Below are 18,432 nucleotides of genomic sequence, written 5' to 3'. Positions count from 1 at the left end.
CTATGTGTGGATGTGCGTAAGTCAGCTTGTGTATGTATCTAGCATCCTAGTCTTTGTGTGTGTGGCAGTGGGTAGTCTAAATTTGTCTGTAGAAGAGTGGGTAGTTGAGAGGGTAGTTTTTAGTTGATCTCTTCACACTCCACCACAACAGTAAAAATACTATACATATATTTCCACTGCAAAAATTAGATTTATAGTGCATTAAAAATTAATTAATTATCTAAAATATGCAATTAGCAAGAAAAACTAAGAGGCTTATGAGTTCTGGAAATGTGGACATTACTTGCGTTGGAATTAAGTCTAATATTGAAGCAATTCGATTATACCTTTGAATCTATATTAACATCTGCCTAACATTTTGAAAGTACCATAAGTCAACCTGGCATTTAAAGGTTTGGAAAGAAAACTAAACATCACCGGTTTTTAAAGGGAGAGGGCGACACGTGCAAACGTGAGGCAATAACCAGGATGCATTCAGTTCCATTCGAAAATCAGAAACTTTATTAATACATTTTTAAACTTACAGAACAACCAATGGTCAATCTACTCAAAGATTCCACCTCATTTCCTTTTAGGTATTGTAGTTTGATCGTACAGTTATGGTATTTTCTAACTGATATTGTACAAGTTAAAAAGCCCTTGAGGTGACACATCATGTCTAAAAGATGAAGCATTGGACACATATGTGAATTTTCAGCATTATGGTATTCACCCATAGACGCATGGACTAAAATATACAACAGCATCCGTAGACAAAGCATCAATTCAGTTATAGTGTGAATCATTTACAGACATTCTTGAAATGTAATAAATTCAGGGGGAAAGGGGTTATCAAATAAATCATACCCTGAACAATTATGATTATTTTTAAAATACAAATATCATGATATTTCTGGAACCACTTTCAGGCATTTACTTGGGCTAAATTCAAAGGTTCTGCTCAATCAGGTACATTGGCAATGCGAACACAAATAATTGGTATTTATCAAACATAAGCAGATGAATGGGAGGAGACGGGACAATACGCGGTTAAATCCCAGGAAGAGAAAAAGTACTTTGGGTAAGCAGTCTTTACTATTTGTCTAAGTCGCGATAAACCGGCAAGATTTTGTATGCTTAAGTGTTTGTTTTATCGCCCCTAATGAGGTTTTGATGAAAGCATAACGCACTCTGCGAAGTGAAAATGTTAAAGCTGTTTGCATTAGTTGTTATTGTGTTAGTTGGATAATATACACGAATGTATTCATCCTAGAAATGTCTCCGGTTGACGCGGTCGGTCTGAGAGTTCGTGAATTTCGTAAAGGGAGACGCAGTGATTTATTAGAGTTATACAACAGCTTCTTTCAATGATTCAGCGTTTCCTATTTGCAAGAGACAGGAAAATGTTGCCTCACCCGGTGAATGGTATTCTACACAACTCAGGTGCCGAACTCAAAGGGTTAATGTGAGCCCTCAAGGCAAGAACAGGCTATTAATCCCATATTTTTCCTTGAGACAAGACGTTTTAATCAACAACTGGGGTATACTTGTCAGTGAAATAGGATTATATTTATATCAGGAGACCGTTGTAAAGGGGAAAGGACATGCATCATTTAGCCTAATGTATCTTTGGATTCGAAACATGGTGTTTAAAATACTCATATTTATAATACTCAGCGATTTAATTACTGTTGAGTGGTATTGCTTCAACGACAAGTGTACTCCTTGGTAATTTCCACAAAAATTAAATTGTTCTGAACTTTGTTTCTTTATAATGGAAGGCACTCAACTTTGCCATGGAACAATGGTTTATCCGAGATCGGATAGTTTTAGGAAACCTGTGCACCGAATGCATACCGACAAGAACCGAATTTTCAGAACTATTTGATCATGTCCTTAACACAAACAATGGTGATCCGTCAGTTTCTTTATTCTGTCGTGTTCCAGTTTGGTAGGGAATGACCACTGTTAACCGCATCGAAGCCTTCCCTCGAGTTTACTTGATTTTAATTTGAGAATATGGTCATTAGTACACCATTTAGAAGGACAGTTACAACTGTCTGTTTCCGTCAATTGCTATCCGCTTTCTAGAGGACAACATTCAGTGAGGCAAAATAATTGAGAAACTAATTTTGTAGGAGTTTCTGAGCCAATCGGACGATGGAGTTATCGCAATTTAGCGATGTTTCATAATTGTGCTTTGAAGCAGGTGTTAATCCAACACCTTCACATAAATGCGGTACCTCCTTCAAGATAGCTACTCCAGTATTATTGGGATCCAGTGCTTCAGTAAAATAATTAATATAAAATCAACACAGAGAGAAAATAAACAGTTTGTAAAATTAAATGCTAATTTTTTGGATATTCATGCTAAAGGAAAGTAACCCCGATTAAAAGGTTTTAGAATCGGCAGTTGGGCAGTTTTCAGCCTCCTGCAATCATCGCCTGAATGTATCTTTTAGCCATATGCTAATGTCAATAACCCTGCTTAATGTGGCCAAACGATAGTTCGCACGGATCCTCTATCGTCCCTTTTTTCTCTTAAAAATCTCTTATATTTTATCTAAAACTGCCCCAATCCTTGTATGACACGTTTAAGTAGCACTTCAGTGAGGCTATGACTGGGAAGAGTGAGTTCCGAATTCCATTCACCGTATTACGCAAATAAATTAACAATGATGTCATTATAAGAGGAATACCAGTCGGTATACAAATATTCTCATTTTAAGATTGTGCTACTTTACCCAGAATCACCGCGAAAGGGGGCTGGGGTGAGGTTAGGTGGAGGAATCCTTGTGTGTCCAGCTACTTTCTTTATGAGTTGCATATTGCTCCAGGCGGGAAATGAATTAGAAACGAAAGAATCGCTGACTTGTGTCTGCAATGAACCCTCTTCAATAATGATAATATCTAATATTTTAAATATAAGAGTACATTTTAACATGCTACGCGAGTATTTTAAATGATACAATGTTGGAAGCCTTTTTTTTTTGCAATGATTCGCTGTTAAACCAACCTTAAGACCACTATTGTGTTAAGGGAAAATAGGCAACATCATGAAATGGGAATCGGAAGTTCCAAAATCTAATTTAAACAAAATCAGAACAGACGTATTGAATCCGTATAAGACAAACCCTCAAACTATAACTTGATTGGAAAGCAGAGCACAATCTCCCGGTTTTAAAAAAAATGACTGGATGTTTTAAGCCCACATAAAGCAATGAGCCGACCAACTCCTGAGATTAACTTGCTGCACCTACTTTGGGTCCTCTTATAGGAAAGGACTAAGAATTATTGTTGCAGAACATGTTGCGATTACAAGGCAATCCATCAGGAGACGCTTACTCCTTTAATCGAAACATTACAGACTCATAATCACAACAGTTTAAAGAAGGTCAAAGAAGAATATTGAGATATTGTAATATTCGTCATTTCTGTTTCGTAAATAATTAAAGTAATTTAGGGAAAGTATACAACGTGAATCTGTCAGCTTGATTCAAGAAACCGATTTGGTGGTATAATCACGAAGAAAACGGATTGTTTGTAAAACGTGGATAAGAGCAATAATATAGTCTTGGTTTATAAATGTCATGATAACATATCTCGTACAAAGTAACATCCTCCAGTTGAACTAGACGCCACTTTGCATTTCAATTCTGGAGTAAATAGCTTGACTGCCTTCTAACCCGCCTCAAAAACAGCGTAGCTGTTTTAAATAACACACTTCCTGACCATAGGCATATTAGAGTAAATTAAATATTTGTCATTCCGTTTACAGCGGGGGGAAACGAGCGCAAATATGACCCAGCTCTCTGTATCCCTATGCTTTAGTCGCTCTGATATTATTCTTTCATAAAAGATTTATGCACTCCTCCGGAGCTATTCTCTGCTTCTCGTGCCCGAGGTAACAATATTTTAAAGGGATAAAAAGAGGTGTTTTTTAAAAATCACATGACCCTCTCATCTAGCCTCCCTTGAAAGATTAAGACTGTGATACGTGTCCCTGCGGATCGTTTGATTGATTACATCATCCTAAGGTCACTTCTACTTCTGGTAATTTTCTTTTTGCCCGGGGGCTCCGCATTCGCGCATTTTTATTGCACGCTTTGGAGACGTGCAGCTTCGTTGTTTTAGTCGTATGGATTAATGACTTGAGTGCAATGAAGTGAAACAGGGATTGCAATGGTGAGCTGCCTATACAGCCAAGACATGGGTCTTAAAGTGGCAACAGTAACCCACTTTCTCCCTCTCTGAATCTAAAGTATTAGTAACGGTTTAAAGATCGCTTTTAATGTAAATGGCAAACGGTCTTGCCACACCTGTATGGTTCATTGTTTCTTACCCACATTGAAATATTAATATAATTTCAAATGTAAATCGCCTCCGAAAGATAGAGACATGCTGTTTTCAAACACAGCCGGAGAGGCCAATATAACAGTGAGGGCCGCACAACTGATGCATATTAATATATGTAACAAAATGCAATCTAATGGTGATGTACCTTATCAATGTGGAAAAATAATTACATATAATACTTGGCGAGATCTCATCACACACGACTTATATTCATAAAACTGGTTTATTTCTATGTTTACATATTTGTTAAAGTGTAGAAATACAATGGCACAACATTATTGGGTTGGAAGGAGATGGGAAGAGTCTTTAAGTGCATGCTATGCTTGATCACCAAAGGCTGCTGTTCCTTTAAGAAAATGTTAATCATATATAAGCTTTTAAAAATGGACATGTTTATAATATCGTCATTTAAAAGACAAAAAAAAATCGCTCCCAACACATGTTATAGATATTTGCATATACAGAGAATACAGACACACGTGTACACTCACATATACAATAGGCAATCATTGTTGTAACAGTTGCACCTTGGCTGCGGTTCCCAAACAAAAACAGAAGTAGCACAGAAACGTTGGAGGAGATGCAGCCTGGTTAATGTCAGCTGCTTGTAAACACCTACCAAAGGGGGCACTCAGGATCCGCCAAGTTCAAGATTTGATGCTGTTCCAAAGGGCGGTCTCGTCCATGTATGAAAAAATGTCCAACCCAACATCTGTCTCCAAAGTCTTCCCCTCACAATGCACATACAGGTCCTGAGAAGTGACTGGAGACAGACCCCTCTAAACATAAAACAAAAGTTTTAAAAAGTTTTATTTCCAGAAGATCGACTCCAGATTGCAGTTACTTAAATATATTTTTCACCACAAATGATTTGACGACAGATACAGGTGGGAAGCGGGTGTTTCACAGATAGTCAATCTAACTGCAAGGAATGGAAGCAGAGGCAATTGAAAGTAATAACATTTGAATTTAGCAAAGTTCGGGATGAACGATAAAGTCTCACTAATCGTGATATTAAAACATCTTATTATTGTTCCCTTTTTAAAATCCAAAACACACCAGAGATGTAATCTTCCTCGAGCACCTATTCGTGCTCCGCTGTCTTTCTGTGTGCCTATGCCTACATCTCTGGCTCTGGCCATTTCTCTCTGATAAGATTTTTGTAATTTTATTTTATGCCAATTTAGATACATGTGCATGTGTACTTCCCTCTATCCTTCTTCCTGTGGGACTCTGTTTATCTATAACTTGTCTCTCTCCCCCATCCGCCATCTATAAATGTTATATATTTTCATTGTAGTATATCCATATAGTAGAAATAGCAATCAGTTAAAAACTAGAAAGGTTTAAAGTACAAATAATGGTGTAAATAAAGTCTGGTGTGGTCCAAGGCAAGGTGACGTGGACCACAGGGATCAAGTTGATAAACTGAAATAAATGCAGAGGCACAATTCATTGAGATGCCTGCGGCAGTTCTATCAAAGGCGGCGCCATAACACGCGACACTCCATTGCCTGGGCTAGAATCAGGCGCTGCACGGCAGACTTGTGTCCGAGGAAAGGAAGGGTCCTGCTTTTATGTGGTCGCGCGTTCTTAAACATAATCAATTTGATTACCGGTGTGAGCGACAACCTTGTCCATTAGTTGAGAGTTGTGGGCGAGTACCTCAGGAGTGAACAGGTTTACAACACTCTCAGAGATTGAACGATGCAAAGTAAAAGGATATGGGGATTGGGGGGGGGGGGGGGGGGTGGCATACGAGATGTTATTTGAGAAATTAGCGCCTGTAGTTACTGGCAGAAATCCATCGCTGTTTGAATGTGAGCCACGGTTATCACGGCCTCGCCCCTCCTTATCGTATAATTTCTTTCAACCCTAAAACCCTCCGAGATATTTGTTATCTTCTCATGCTGCCCTCCAGAGCATCCCGGATTTAAACGCTCCACAATTGGCCGACCAGCTTTCAGATGCCATGGTCTTAAGTGCCGGGATTCCCTTTCTCAATCACTTTTGCTAATTCAACCTTACTGTCTAGAAGACGCTCATTGAAATCCACTTTTTTAACAATGTTTTGGTCAGTCGTTCTAAAATTTCCTCATCTGGCTTAGTGTCAAATTGTGTTTGATGATACTCCTGTGAAGCATTTTAAGACTTTTTCCTGCGTTAAAGGTGCTGTGCACATGAAAGATATTTATTGCGTTTAATATGATTACCTGTAAGACACCTTCTTGTTTTCTGTTATAAAAAACACCATCATCAGTTCTACACCAACTTTAAACAATAATGGAATCGTGTGTTGGAGATCATTCTCCAGCTCCAGAATGCATCCATTGCTTATCTCAATTATGTTTTGTTATTTCACAAGCAATCGATTATTTAGATGTTTCATTGTTTTGGAAATAATTGTCCACTCAATGGTGCATTGATTGTGTTCTGTAGGACTCCAGTTTATCTCATGATCTGAGTAACAGTACATCACCGGATCTATCGAATATGAAGCAAAGAATATCACAGATTATTTTGTTGTAATTGTTATCCTCAGTGACTCCACTGCACTGCTGTTCATGGAGGGCCGGCATATCTAATTCGTGACAGCAAAAAGAAAACAACATAAGTCTAGGTCCGAGAAGAATTTGGTTCGGTTGTTGGTTTGTCATGCATTTCCTTTCGAAAGTACTTTCTGGAAAGTTGAAAGAATCTTTGGTACCTTACTCAGGAGTCATTTTATGTCCAGCCTCGCCGAGTGCACAGTGAGGCGTTAACTTTCTAGGAGCAAACCAGTCAAGTCCAGTGCGGATAAAACCACAAAATTGACAAATTAAGTCTTAGTTTCGTGAAGTTTCAAGAGCTGTTGCGTTCCAAAGTGGGTCTAGTTCATTGCAATGAACCAGCAACTCTAGAATAACGCTGTACTCCGTCATCCTTTTTTAAAACTTGCATTTAAAAACATTTTTCAACAAATAAATTATGAAACTAAAAGTACATTTTGTAACTGAAACGCGTATGTTGTAACCAATGGGATTTTAAATCCTGACATGCTAAGCCATTTGAATTGAGTTTTACAATGAAGAACAATTGAGAGTAGTGAAAACTAAGGAATACATCAGAAAGCAAGCAACCAGTGCACCTAAACAACCACAGTATCCTTCAGAGTGTCAGGTATGTTTGTTCAAAATTACAGCATGTAATAATCCATCGGCAATGGGGAAATATATTTAGACGTAATGCATCCGTCACCAGTGCATCCGTGTAACAGTTTGCATTGATTCAACCCCCCACCCCCTCACACACAATCATTTTGTTCTCTGTGTTATAATTAATTAGTTTGCAAAAAGTATAACGGGGTTTACATAAAACTAAACTATGTGAACCTATTAATGTACAGAGGTGTGCAATTATTTCAGCTCTGGCGTCCGCTATCCCACCTCGTCCATAAAGTTAGAACTAATGATCGCATTTTCCTTTAACTAAAGTTTGTCCAATTGAAATAACATCCAGATATGTCGAATAGCTGTTGTATTTTCTCATGCCCTCTTTGCTTCTATTCTAGTTTACGGCATGATGTGGCTGTTATCTATGTGCTTGACCCCCTGGAGTGTCGCAGGCTGAGTCCAACCAGTCCTGGCTCTTTCTAGCCCCCAGCTGTATATCCTGATTGGGATTAGCGGCCAGACTTCTCATTTACCACAACCACAAAGGTCCTGAACCCAATTAATGGCTAATAATTACACTCTAAACTCTTCCACAGTCCCTCCCTGCATCATTAGCCCAAGCTCCGGATATGAGAGGGATCCACTATGATCAAGCTCTTGAATGACTGGTCCCTTTACCGTCCTCATTATGCAGGAGCGAAAAAAACAGTTTGTCTAAAAAGTAGACAAGCTTTTATACTGTGAATTGTGCGCAAATATTACTGATGTAACTATTTGAGTAGATTTTTGATGCAAAGAGAGGTATAAGAATGGATAACAACCATTTTTCACAGTGAAATGTATTTGTTTAATGTAAAATGATTTAGCAGCTCAATTATGCACATCGAAATACAGGGTGGCACTGTGCTCAAGTATACAGTACAGTATGATTAGTTACAAATAGATATAATGAATTGACACCTGAAAATATGCGTCGAAGACTTGAAAGACTTCAAAATCGAAGGAAATCTTCAAAGTATAAAGATCGTTCCTTATTGCTATTAAATATTGGATGTGTCGTACACTTTTGGGAAACAAATGTCGGCTTGACAGCTACCAGTTAATGAGGAAACGTGCATAGCCTACTAACTCGAGGATATTAGCTGTTAGCTATAGCAATCTGGTTTACCTGTAACATTCTGCATTCTCCGAGAAACGCCAATGACTCCCAATTTCCTCATGAACAGTTTCGGTGACCTTCAGAAATGTTCAATGTTACTAAAAAGGATAAAAGCAATTGAGAACTACTTTTAATTGAACTCACAACACTTGTGCGATATTGTTGCGAACACACTTATGATGTTTTCATCCTTGTGAACAGTTACTTCCAGCTCCCATTGAAATTCAAATATTACGATTGACCAGCTAGAGCCCCTGGTCAGCTGATTACCAATCACTGCATTGGGGGTGGCCATTTTCCCCGCTTTTACTCAACAACCAATCTTAGCCATCCACCTTTCATCTACTGAATGTCCCAATTATTTACAAATCATGCATCTACGCACCGTCCTGCAATTAGTTATTATCCATAACCCTTGCATCTACTGACCATCTCTTCATTTTTAAAAATAAATTTAGAGTACCAAATTATTTTTTTACAATTAAGGGGCAAGTTAGTACGGTCAATCCACCTACCCTGCAGATCTTTGGGTTGTGGGGGCGAAGCCCACGCAAACACAAGGAGAATGTGCAAACTCCATACGGACAGTGACCCAGAGCTGGGATCGAACTTGGGACCTCGGCGCCGTGAGGCAGCAATGCTAACCACTGCACCACCGTGCTGCCCTCGACTATCTCTTCATTGACACTCATCCATACATCCTTTATCTAGGGACACACCACAATTACTGACTATCCAGAAACCCTAAACTGACCATCCCACTATTAATGGCCATCCAGATAACTGGTCATAAATGACCATCAAACCACCAATGATCATGCAGAAGTGCTGGATCTAAGGACCATCTTACCATTAATGACCACCCAGAAACCCTGTGCCTACTGGCCATCTCACCATTGATGACCATCCAGAAATGCAGTCCATACTGGTCATCTCACCATTAATGACCATTCAAATACCGTGTACCTACTGACCATCTCACCATTAATGACCTTTTAGAAACCCTGTACCTACTGACGATCTCGCCATTAATGACCACCCAGAAGCCCTGTACCTACTCACCACCTTACCATTAATGCCCATCCAGAAACGCTGTATCTACTGCCCATCACACCATTAATGAACATTCAGAAACCCTGTATCTACTGACCATCTCACCATTAATGACCATTCAAATACATTGTACCTACTGACCATCCAGAAACCCATTACCTACTGACCATCTCACCATTAATGACCACCCAGAAGCCTTGTACCTACTCACCACCTTACCATTAATGCCCATCCAGAAACGCTGTATCTACTGCCCATCACACCATTAATGACCATTCAACTACCTTGTACCTAATCACCATCTCACCATTAATGACCCCCAGAAACCCAGTACCTACTGACCATCTCACCACTAATGACCATCCAGAACCTCTGTGTCTATTGACCATCTCAACATCAATGACCATTCAAATACCTTGTACCTACTGACCATCTCGCCATTAATGACCATCCAGAAACCCTGTACCTGCTGACCATTTCATCATTAATGACCACCCAGAAACGCTGTGTCTACTGACTATCTCACCATTAATGATCATACAAATACCTTGTACCTACTGACCATTTCACCATTCATGATCATCTAGAAACTCTATATCTACTGACCAGTTCAATATTAATGACCATCCAGAAACCCTGTACCTAATGACCATCTCACCCTTAACAACCATCTAAAACCCTTGTATCTACTGACCATCTCACCATTAATGCCCATCCAGAACCCTTGTACCTACTGACCACCTAACCATTAATGACCATCCAAAACCCTTGTACCTACTGACCATCTTAGTATTAATAACCATCCAGAAACCCTGTATTTACTGACCATTTCACCATTAATGACCATCCAGAACCCTTGCACATACTGACCATTTTAGTATTAATAACCATCCAGAAACCATGTATCTACTGACCATTTCACCATTAATGACCATCCAGAACCCTTGTACCTACTCACCATCTCACCATTAATGACCATTCAGAACCCTTGTACCTACTGGCCATCTCCACATTGATGACCATCCAGAAACCTTGTAGCTATTGACCATCTCGCCATTAATGACCATCCAGAACCCTTGTATCTACTGACCATCTCGCCATTAATGACCATCTAGAAACGTTGTATCTACTGACGATTTCACCATTAATGGCCTTCCAGAAACCTTTGCATCTACTGACCAGTTCTCCATTAATGACCGTGCATTAACCCTTGCGTCTACTGACCACCTCATGATTAATAATCAGGTAAAATATTTATGGTACGGACCACAGTAAAATTGGTGACGGTCCAGAAACCTCCACTAATCATCCCACCATTAATGGGCATCTAGAAACCCTGCATCAGCTGACCACCTCGCCATTAATATGCATCCAGAAACCCTACATCACTGACCAACTCGCCATTAATGGCCATCCAGAAACCCTGCATTTATTGCCCACACAACTATTAATAACTATCAAGAATCCCCGCATCTACGTTGTTAATGACCGCCTCCAAAACATGTAAGGTGCTTGCCATTCTCCCATTAGTGATCATAACCAAAGCTGTACTTCGCAATATCCATCCTATCTTTGCTGACCATCTATAAAAACTGCATATACTCATTATTCCATTTGTGAGCATGTGCACGTGCTAAATATATTGACCGTCGCTATTTTATGCTTGGCCACACAATACCGATGGTGAAACCTATAGTAATGTTTTAAAAACGGAAGATATAAGATGATTCTGAGGCTTGATGAAATGCGGTTCCAAGTCTCACATTTTACTTCTTAACCGTTTGCAGAAATTGGTAACATAATACATAATTGAGATCAGAAGAAATGTGTGTTTAAGAAATCAGAAAAGGAAATAAAACGTGGGGCAACAAATTGTAACACACTACGTGCAGAAATTCTAAACTCTCTGAAGTAGAGATCCAGACTCCAATGAAAGGACATTGACGAGTTTGAACTTTATTTGTCAATTTTGCAGTTTCTACGAGTCCAACATTTGGAAATGCTTTGATCTTAAGAAACCTCGTGTATTTGTCGACTAATTTTTAAGAAATTTTGACTTGCTGGACTTGTGCTTGATTGGGTCTCTGTTGTTTGGCAACATAAAACTTACATGCTCAGGACAACTACAAGTGAAAGAAGAAACTGTCTTGAAATCTTTTGCCAAGTGTTAAAGAATAAAAAGATGATCATTTAGCTTAGGATAAAAAGTTGCGGCCTGAGACCATTATCATGTCCCGGTTCTTCTCTCCGTATTGCAAATGGGAGCACCGTGGATAAGCGGGTTTGATAGCTGAAGTGAATGGGCGATACTGCGGCAGATGGAGTTCAATGTATGGAAGTGATTGAAGTATTTTCTCAATCGTGAAAAGCGAGGAATTGTGAAACAGCAGATAAATTTAAGTGTCATATAAAGACATTTCTAAAAGCTAGTGGAAGAGGAAAAAATAATTTTAAAGGCTCGTGGAATGTTAACCTTTATACCAATGGGACTGGAATACAAAAGGATAGACGTTATACTGAAGTTGTACAAAGCTCTAGTTGGACTGCATCTGGAGGACTAATTTCAGTTCGGGCTCTACAACTCATGAAGGATATATTGGCCTTGGAGATGAGTTCGCCAGAATTATTCTGGAGCTAAAACAAGTTATATTATGAGAATCGATTGCACTAGACTTGTATTCCTCGAGTACAGAAGATTAAGGGATGATCTGTTTGATGCATTTAACGTAATTAAAGGATTTGATAGAGCTAATGTGCAAAAACTATTTCATTTGGCAGGGGACTCCAGACAAGGGTGTGTAAATTTAAAAATGGAGTTAGGCCTTTCAAGACTGATGTCAGGAAGCATTTTTTCACATGAAGGAAATATGGAACTATCTCCCACAGGTAGGTCAATTGAAAATTTCAACTGAGATTGATAGATTTTTGTTAAATAAGGGATTTGGAACCAATGCGGGTAAATTAAATTGCGATACAGGTTGAATGGCGGAACAGGCTCGAGGGGCTGGATAATCTCCTAATCCTATGTTTCCTATGCCCCTATGATTTGAGATTTAAGTCATTATACGAACGTTTTATGAACAACTATCTGGTCTACAGTGATCACACGAAAGAAAAATATACAGGGAGGTGGGAGTGGTGACGATACAGTATGGTTAAAAGGTTTTACTGGTACTTGCAATCTGACTGGCGGGGGGGGGGGGGGGGGGGGGTTGGTCGCGGTGGAACACTCATTGATAACTAGTCTCCACTGCATGCATAGACCTGACGTCTGCTTTGACTCTCAGATGACTATAGTGTCACATTGGAAACTGTTCCAGATTCCTTTGTTTTTTTCTCCCCGCATTTTGTTGGGCCATTGGGATAGAAGGACAGGGGCTGAGTAATGGAAACATGAAGACCGAGAAAGATGAGAAGGACTTTAGACTGATCACAGATGGTCTGTAATTTCAGGCAATTGATCATGTAATTATTTTTCAACGTGATTTCATTTTGTCCTCGTATTTTAATCTCTGGTCTATAGAAAGCCAGATTATGAGTACTATTTCACATTTCCAGTGGATGTTCTCCATTTGCCCATTGAGTGCACATATTATACCTTATCACCAAGAGATGTATTTCGCAAATGTCATGCGGAAAATTTACTTTTGCAAATATTTGGCTTTCACTTATATGAGACAATGTAAAAATTGAATAAAATTGAAATATTGGACCGAGGGTGGGGAAATGAGTCGTGTTGATAGCTGAACGAGCACAGCACGTATTTCCGGTGGACCCTAAAGACAAGTAGCTCATCCTCTGCTCCCAGGGAAAAGGCAGTAATTCCTACATCTAAACCGATTTATAGCATAATAAATATACACTATTTCGAAATGCGTTTAATTGTGAAAATGTGTCTGTTCAAATCAAGCAGAAAAATATTCCCCGAAGACCTTCATCAGCAACTGTTTAACGCAATTTAATTACCAGTTGACACAATTAGGGATTGTATAAGTGGGATTTCCAAATGTCAGACACGGTTCTCTAATTAATAATCCTAACCCGATTAGAATCTGTAATTCCAACCCTTCTTACCCAACCATAATCCCAACCAGGCAGTGATCCGCTATTCACAACATTTTTTTAATGTTGAGTTGTGAAGTATGCTTCGAGATTTAGTGAACGTACGATTTAAAATCGAAGGGCAGTTACTTCTTCGGTTCTATTCTGACCATTTGGTTGCTATAGAGGAGAATTGATTCCCAATTGGATTTCTATTGTGTATAGATGAAACGGTAAAACGGGATGCGCCAGTCGGGGTCCTCGCAATGCAATCCATGTTTCAAATGCACCTGCACAGGCCCATTTTTAAACCGTATTTTCTCCAGTTTTTATAACATACAACTACATATGCATATTTATCAATGTATTCACACGCGCATTAGAATATTTACTTAAATATTACCAATGGCTTCTGCAGGTATCGTATCATATTACTTCCGTAGACCTTTGCACAATTAAAATGCAGCGGTGTTGAAACAATCGGCCCGGGTACATTATACAACAGGCGACACAGTCAGATTGTTAAATCAGGTGCGGCAGTCATGTTGTATTCATTTCATATATCGATTTTACAGAGAGGTATTTGGCTTCAAACTGAACAGGTCCGTCCGCACGGAGATTTTGTAACCTGTACCTTTTCTATTTGCACGCACTTAATTGTCCATATCCACTGTTTTATATCTCACACTCAGGAATATTTCAGGGATGTATATCATTAAATTCTACAGACAGCACATGCCGTAACTGTTAATGTTACCGGACAAAACACTGCAACTCATTTAATTTCAGCTAAAACGATCAAAAATCATTACACGATTGCAATTGATGAGTTGTGAATAAAATGAAAGTACCTATGCGAACATCTCATCGCGTGTTATGCAAAATAAGGATTACATTGTAACAGATATTACTATGGAGATTAATTCCTTGCTTATACCCACGATTTAAAGTAATAACAATGGACACTAGAGTGGGATAGAATGTTCGGATTATATTGAGACCATAGTATTAAAAATGCTTTCTCAAACACATTTTTGACCTGAACTCATCCAACTTTAATCAAAATTATGATCACGTTAATCACTTCCAACTACCTATTTATTCCCGACCTCAATTTTTTTACAGCAAAATCGTGTTACTGTGAATACATCCAGCTATTTTCTACTGCATTGTTACTCAAGAATTGGCATTTTATAGTTGCCGCCGTCCGTGATATTCCTTGTAATTAAATTTTAAATTTATTGTACAAGAACGTTGGATTAATGACTATTATCTTCCTTCGGTAGTAACAATGCATCAGTTGTGCATTCTGTCACTCAAATATGTTGCTGTGTAAAAAACTAATTCGATTACACATTATAGCCCAGATCACAGAGACCCCGGTTCCTTTTGTGCGCGGTTCCGAATGCTGGAGAGCAAGTTTAACGATGTTTGTAACATATCTACAATTGTAAATCCCAATCCCTCGTTTAAGTGATAAAATACAAGTGCACTAAATCTGTTACACCAAACCCCACACATTCTTGAATAATATTTATAGTAATTGATTGCTTATGCATAACAGAGAGGATACTTTGTATACATGTTATCAGCTTGCTAAATTTCTGAAAATAAGAATCTACTAGCGAAGAATTAACCCTTCCCTCGGAGATGTTTGCCCCGTACTTATATCGTCTACAGTAATATATTTCATAGAATTAATTTCAGCAACAAAGAAGACTTCGCTGACGCTTCATCGTCCACTGATGCACTGGGTATAAGTTATGACACAATCCTTCTTTTAAAAACTCAGATTTTATTCCAATTTGCAGTTCCGCGCGTTTATAACATGCTTTTGGAGTTAATTACCCGACTGTGCAGTTCACTTGGAAGTACCTCCTTCGCCATAATCATGGCTTGTTTTCCTCCTTCTTAAAAATCTTCCTAATTCCTCTTCCCAGGTCCCAATAAACTTAAGGTTTGCTCAAACACTGTCCCTTGTGAAAAAGGTAATTTTCTACAAAGTTAAGTATAGTGAAGCATTTCTAATTTTACAGAGATCATTATACAGTAAGAATACATCTCACCTAAAGAAGCGCGGCGAATGTAATATGAATATGAAATGTCTCAAGGGCAGCTTTGAGAACTCCATCCTCCAACCAACACCTCAGCCGTGTAACCACAGCCCACCTTGAGTATGCGTGTTATGCTATACCATCTACATTTATTATATCAAAATACGAAACACTTGCCATAAGAAGCTGTTACAACAAATGCAAACATACTCTAGCGATTCACCAATGCTGAATTTGAAAGGAACTGCTATACTTTCCCCTACTATGAAGTGCTGCGCCAGTAAGGAGATGAACACTGGCAATGCAGCAATCTTCCAAAAGACCCTTCGCCAGTTGTACAACCTAAAACGTGGCGCCTGCAATGTGTCTCTGCCCTAAAGTTCAAAGACATTTAGTCTGGCAGAGGTGTGGAAACAAGACATTAATAGAACTAAACCCCTTCACGCCATAGCCCATTAATCTATTAAAACGTGGTTAATAAGATGGAGAATATAGAATTATTAACATAGAGCGTGTCAGTTTGTTTTTTTAAGATCAAGTGACTCTTTGTTTTTGTAACCATATTAATTAAACTAACCATAACCAAATGAGCTACACCCTAAAATAACTAATTTTGCGTCGCAATTTTATTTTCATCTGATTTTCTGTCGATTGGCAATGGATTTTAAAATAGCAATTTTCTCATTTTAAGCTGCAGTACACAATCAAATTATATTTCGACCACCTTTCTCGCTATGCTAAGTTATGTCCTAATTAAATAAATTAGCTCTATAAAACAACGCACATAAGAGACGGATGGAAACGTGAAGCACTTACTGTGTTCAGACTCAGCTTCTTCTCTCTCCCAATCCCCTTTCTCTCTCTCTCTCTCTCTCACTCTCTCGCTTCCCCTCTCTCTCAAACTACAGGGTCCATTCATTTTGAAGGAAGAACTTGAAGAGAAACGGTCTGAGAAGACAATGAAAAATAACCGATTATTATTTTCTCTTAAAATAATGTGCATTAAATTAAATAATAGTTTTGTACTAAGTTTAAGGTAGGGGAGAAGGCTGCAGTTTGGAACAGAAAAAATGTCTGTTTAGATGTCCGGTTCTCAGCCAATTAGTTCGAGTAACTGTGTAGTCCCGAACCCATGTTGATTATTCCATAGCACTAACACCGGTTGTTGAATCATAACTGTTATCCCGGACCATTCAATCAGCTGAAGCTATCGATAGCTTTAATTAATACTGTCATAACCGATGGGGGTTATTAGGGCACATTATTGAGTTAAGATAGCATGCCAATCTGTTTCCCTGCCACCACCAGTTGTGTTAAAACTATCTCATATAAATCAGCCAAGTCTACTAACTATCAATTAGCATGTAATTTTTAACACGAGCAACTTGTGCACGGAATTAAAATTGCTAATTTATAATTGCTTTTTTTTTTGTAAATTCCCACAACAGATCCTCTGCAAATGAATTTTATTTTGAAAAAAAGGTCGGGTGATTTTTTTTAGGTAAACTGTCTTTACCGGGCAGATGCTTCCCAAGGTTTAGCAAAGTGCAAGTGAGAGAGCAATAATGTACGAAATGGCGTGAGGGAAGCAGAGATAATTGGTCTGATGGAGTTGAGGACAGATCGCGGCCAAATGATGAATATATTCAAACTTTTCCCTGCGTGATGGTGTCAGATTGAAGGCTCTGTGCGCATGTGCGAAGGTGTCCAAACTGACAATGCCAGGGAGATAGCGTGTGCGATTCTCTGAAATCACGACCAACGCCGACAGACAACATGAGATCCAAGGCAAGGGCGAGAAAACTGGCCAAAAGTAGGTCCCTATTTTCTTCTCCTATCTCTCCGCACCTTTTTTTTAGATCCTCTGTATAGGCTTCCATAAAAAGACCCTCCAACAACTCCAAACGATCCGCTATACACCCATAGTCTTTGTGAAGAAGCGATCAGGAATGTATTTTCTCCTCCAGATGATGTCGATGCAGTGGGGACGATTAGAATGATGTGCACCACGGGCTCGCGAAAAGGCTGGGGCGCAAGAACTTAAGACTTGAACGCTCTGGCCACAAGAGCGGCGCGGAGCTCTCTTTCTGCACAAGTTTCCCTACCTTGTTTATTTCTCTCATTCAAGAGGAACTTCCATGCCCCCCGCGTCTCGACCCGAGAGGTTGAGAAGTTGGAGAGAAACAACAAAAAAATAAAATGAAAGTTACCGAAGTTGACGAAGAGATATGTAACTTTTGTTTTAAAAAAATATAGAGAGCCATTGCAGAGTATAAACAGTTTTCCCAGAGTCTTAAATAGTGGGCGCTAGAGCACCGTTGAAGAGCTGAAAGTTGCTGGCCAACTGTTCGCCTCTGGTTGAAAGGGGGCAAAATATCTTGGGAGAGTCCGTTTAATAGACTGAGTATCATTAGGAGCATAGCCGTACGTAGGCTTCTGAGAAACCGGGAATAATGTTTTGGGGCTGCTTCGGGGATTAACAATGTCAATTTAGTGCGAGAGTGAATCGCACAGGAATTGCAGGGAGCGGGTTGAAATAACATAACTGGCAAGTTTACACTTTCAACTTAATCATGCCAGATCGTGAAATAGTGATCTAAGGAAAGTCAGCCTGGGATCATGGAGGGAGTTTTTCAAA

The 18,432-nt window shown here is 39.1% G+C and overlaps 2 protein-coding genes across 15 annotated transcripts in view; one reads left to right on the top strand and one right to left on the bottom strand.

The window, feature by feature from the left end:
• Positions 1 to 18,432, top strand: part of prdm16 (PR domain containing 16) — a 1,033,598-nt gene that overhangs the window by 95,331 nt on the left and 919,835 nt on the right. Inside the window, exon 2 of the mRNA XM_038773645.1 lies at positions 12,478 to 12,585. Coding sequence (XP_038629573.1) covers positions 12,510 to 12,585 — 76 coding nt within the window. The 5' untranslated portion in view covers positions 12,478 to 12,509. The remainder of the gene's footprint in view (positions 1 to 12,477; positions 12,586 to 18,432) is intronic.
• Positions 1 to 18,432, bottom strand: part of LOC119950822 — a 32,905-nt gene that overhangs the window by 9,289 nt on the left and 5,184 nt on the right. Inside the window, exons 1-5 of one of the 14 annotated variants that reach the window (XR_005457427.1) lie at positions 17,643 to 17,893; positions 16,611 to 16,742; positions 8,656 to 8,744; positions 6,549 to 6,916; positions 4,540 to 5,114 (exon numbers count right to left, since the gene is read on the bottom strand). Coding sequence is in view for 1 of the 14 variants with exons in the window: in XM_038773647.1 (XP_038629575.1) it covers positions 16,611 to 16,742 (132 nt within the window). In the remaining 13 variants the exon portion in view is untranslated. The other 13 variants (XR_005457423.1, XR_005457429.1, XR_005457433.1 and 10 more) reach the window with 13 other exon arrangements.

This window comes from Scyliorhinus canicula, chromosome 16, assembly GCF_902713615.1.
Source record: "Scyliorhinus canicula chromosome 16, sScyCan1.1, whole genome shotgun sequence".
Lineage (NCBI taxonomy): Eukaryota > Metazoa > Chordata > Chondrichthyes > Carcharhiniformes > Scyliorhinidae > Scyliorhinus > Scyliorhinus canicula.
The sequence above is the reverse complement of the archived record's forward strand: the minus strand, read 5'-3'. Positions and strand labels throughout refer to the sequence as shown.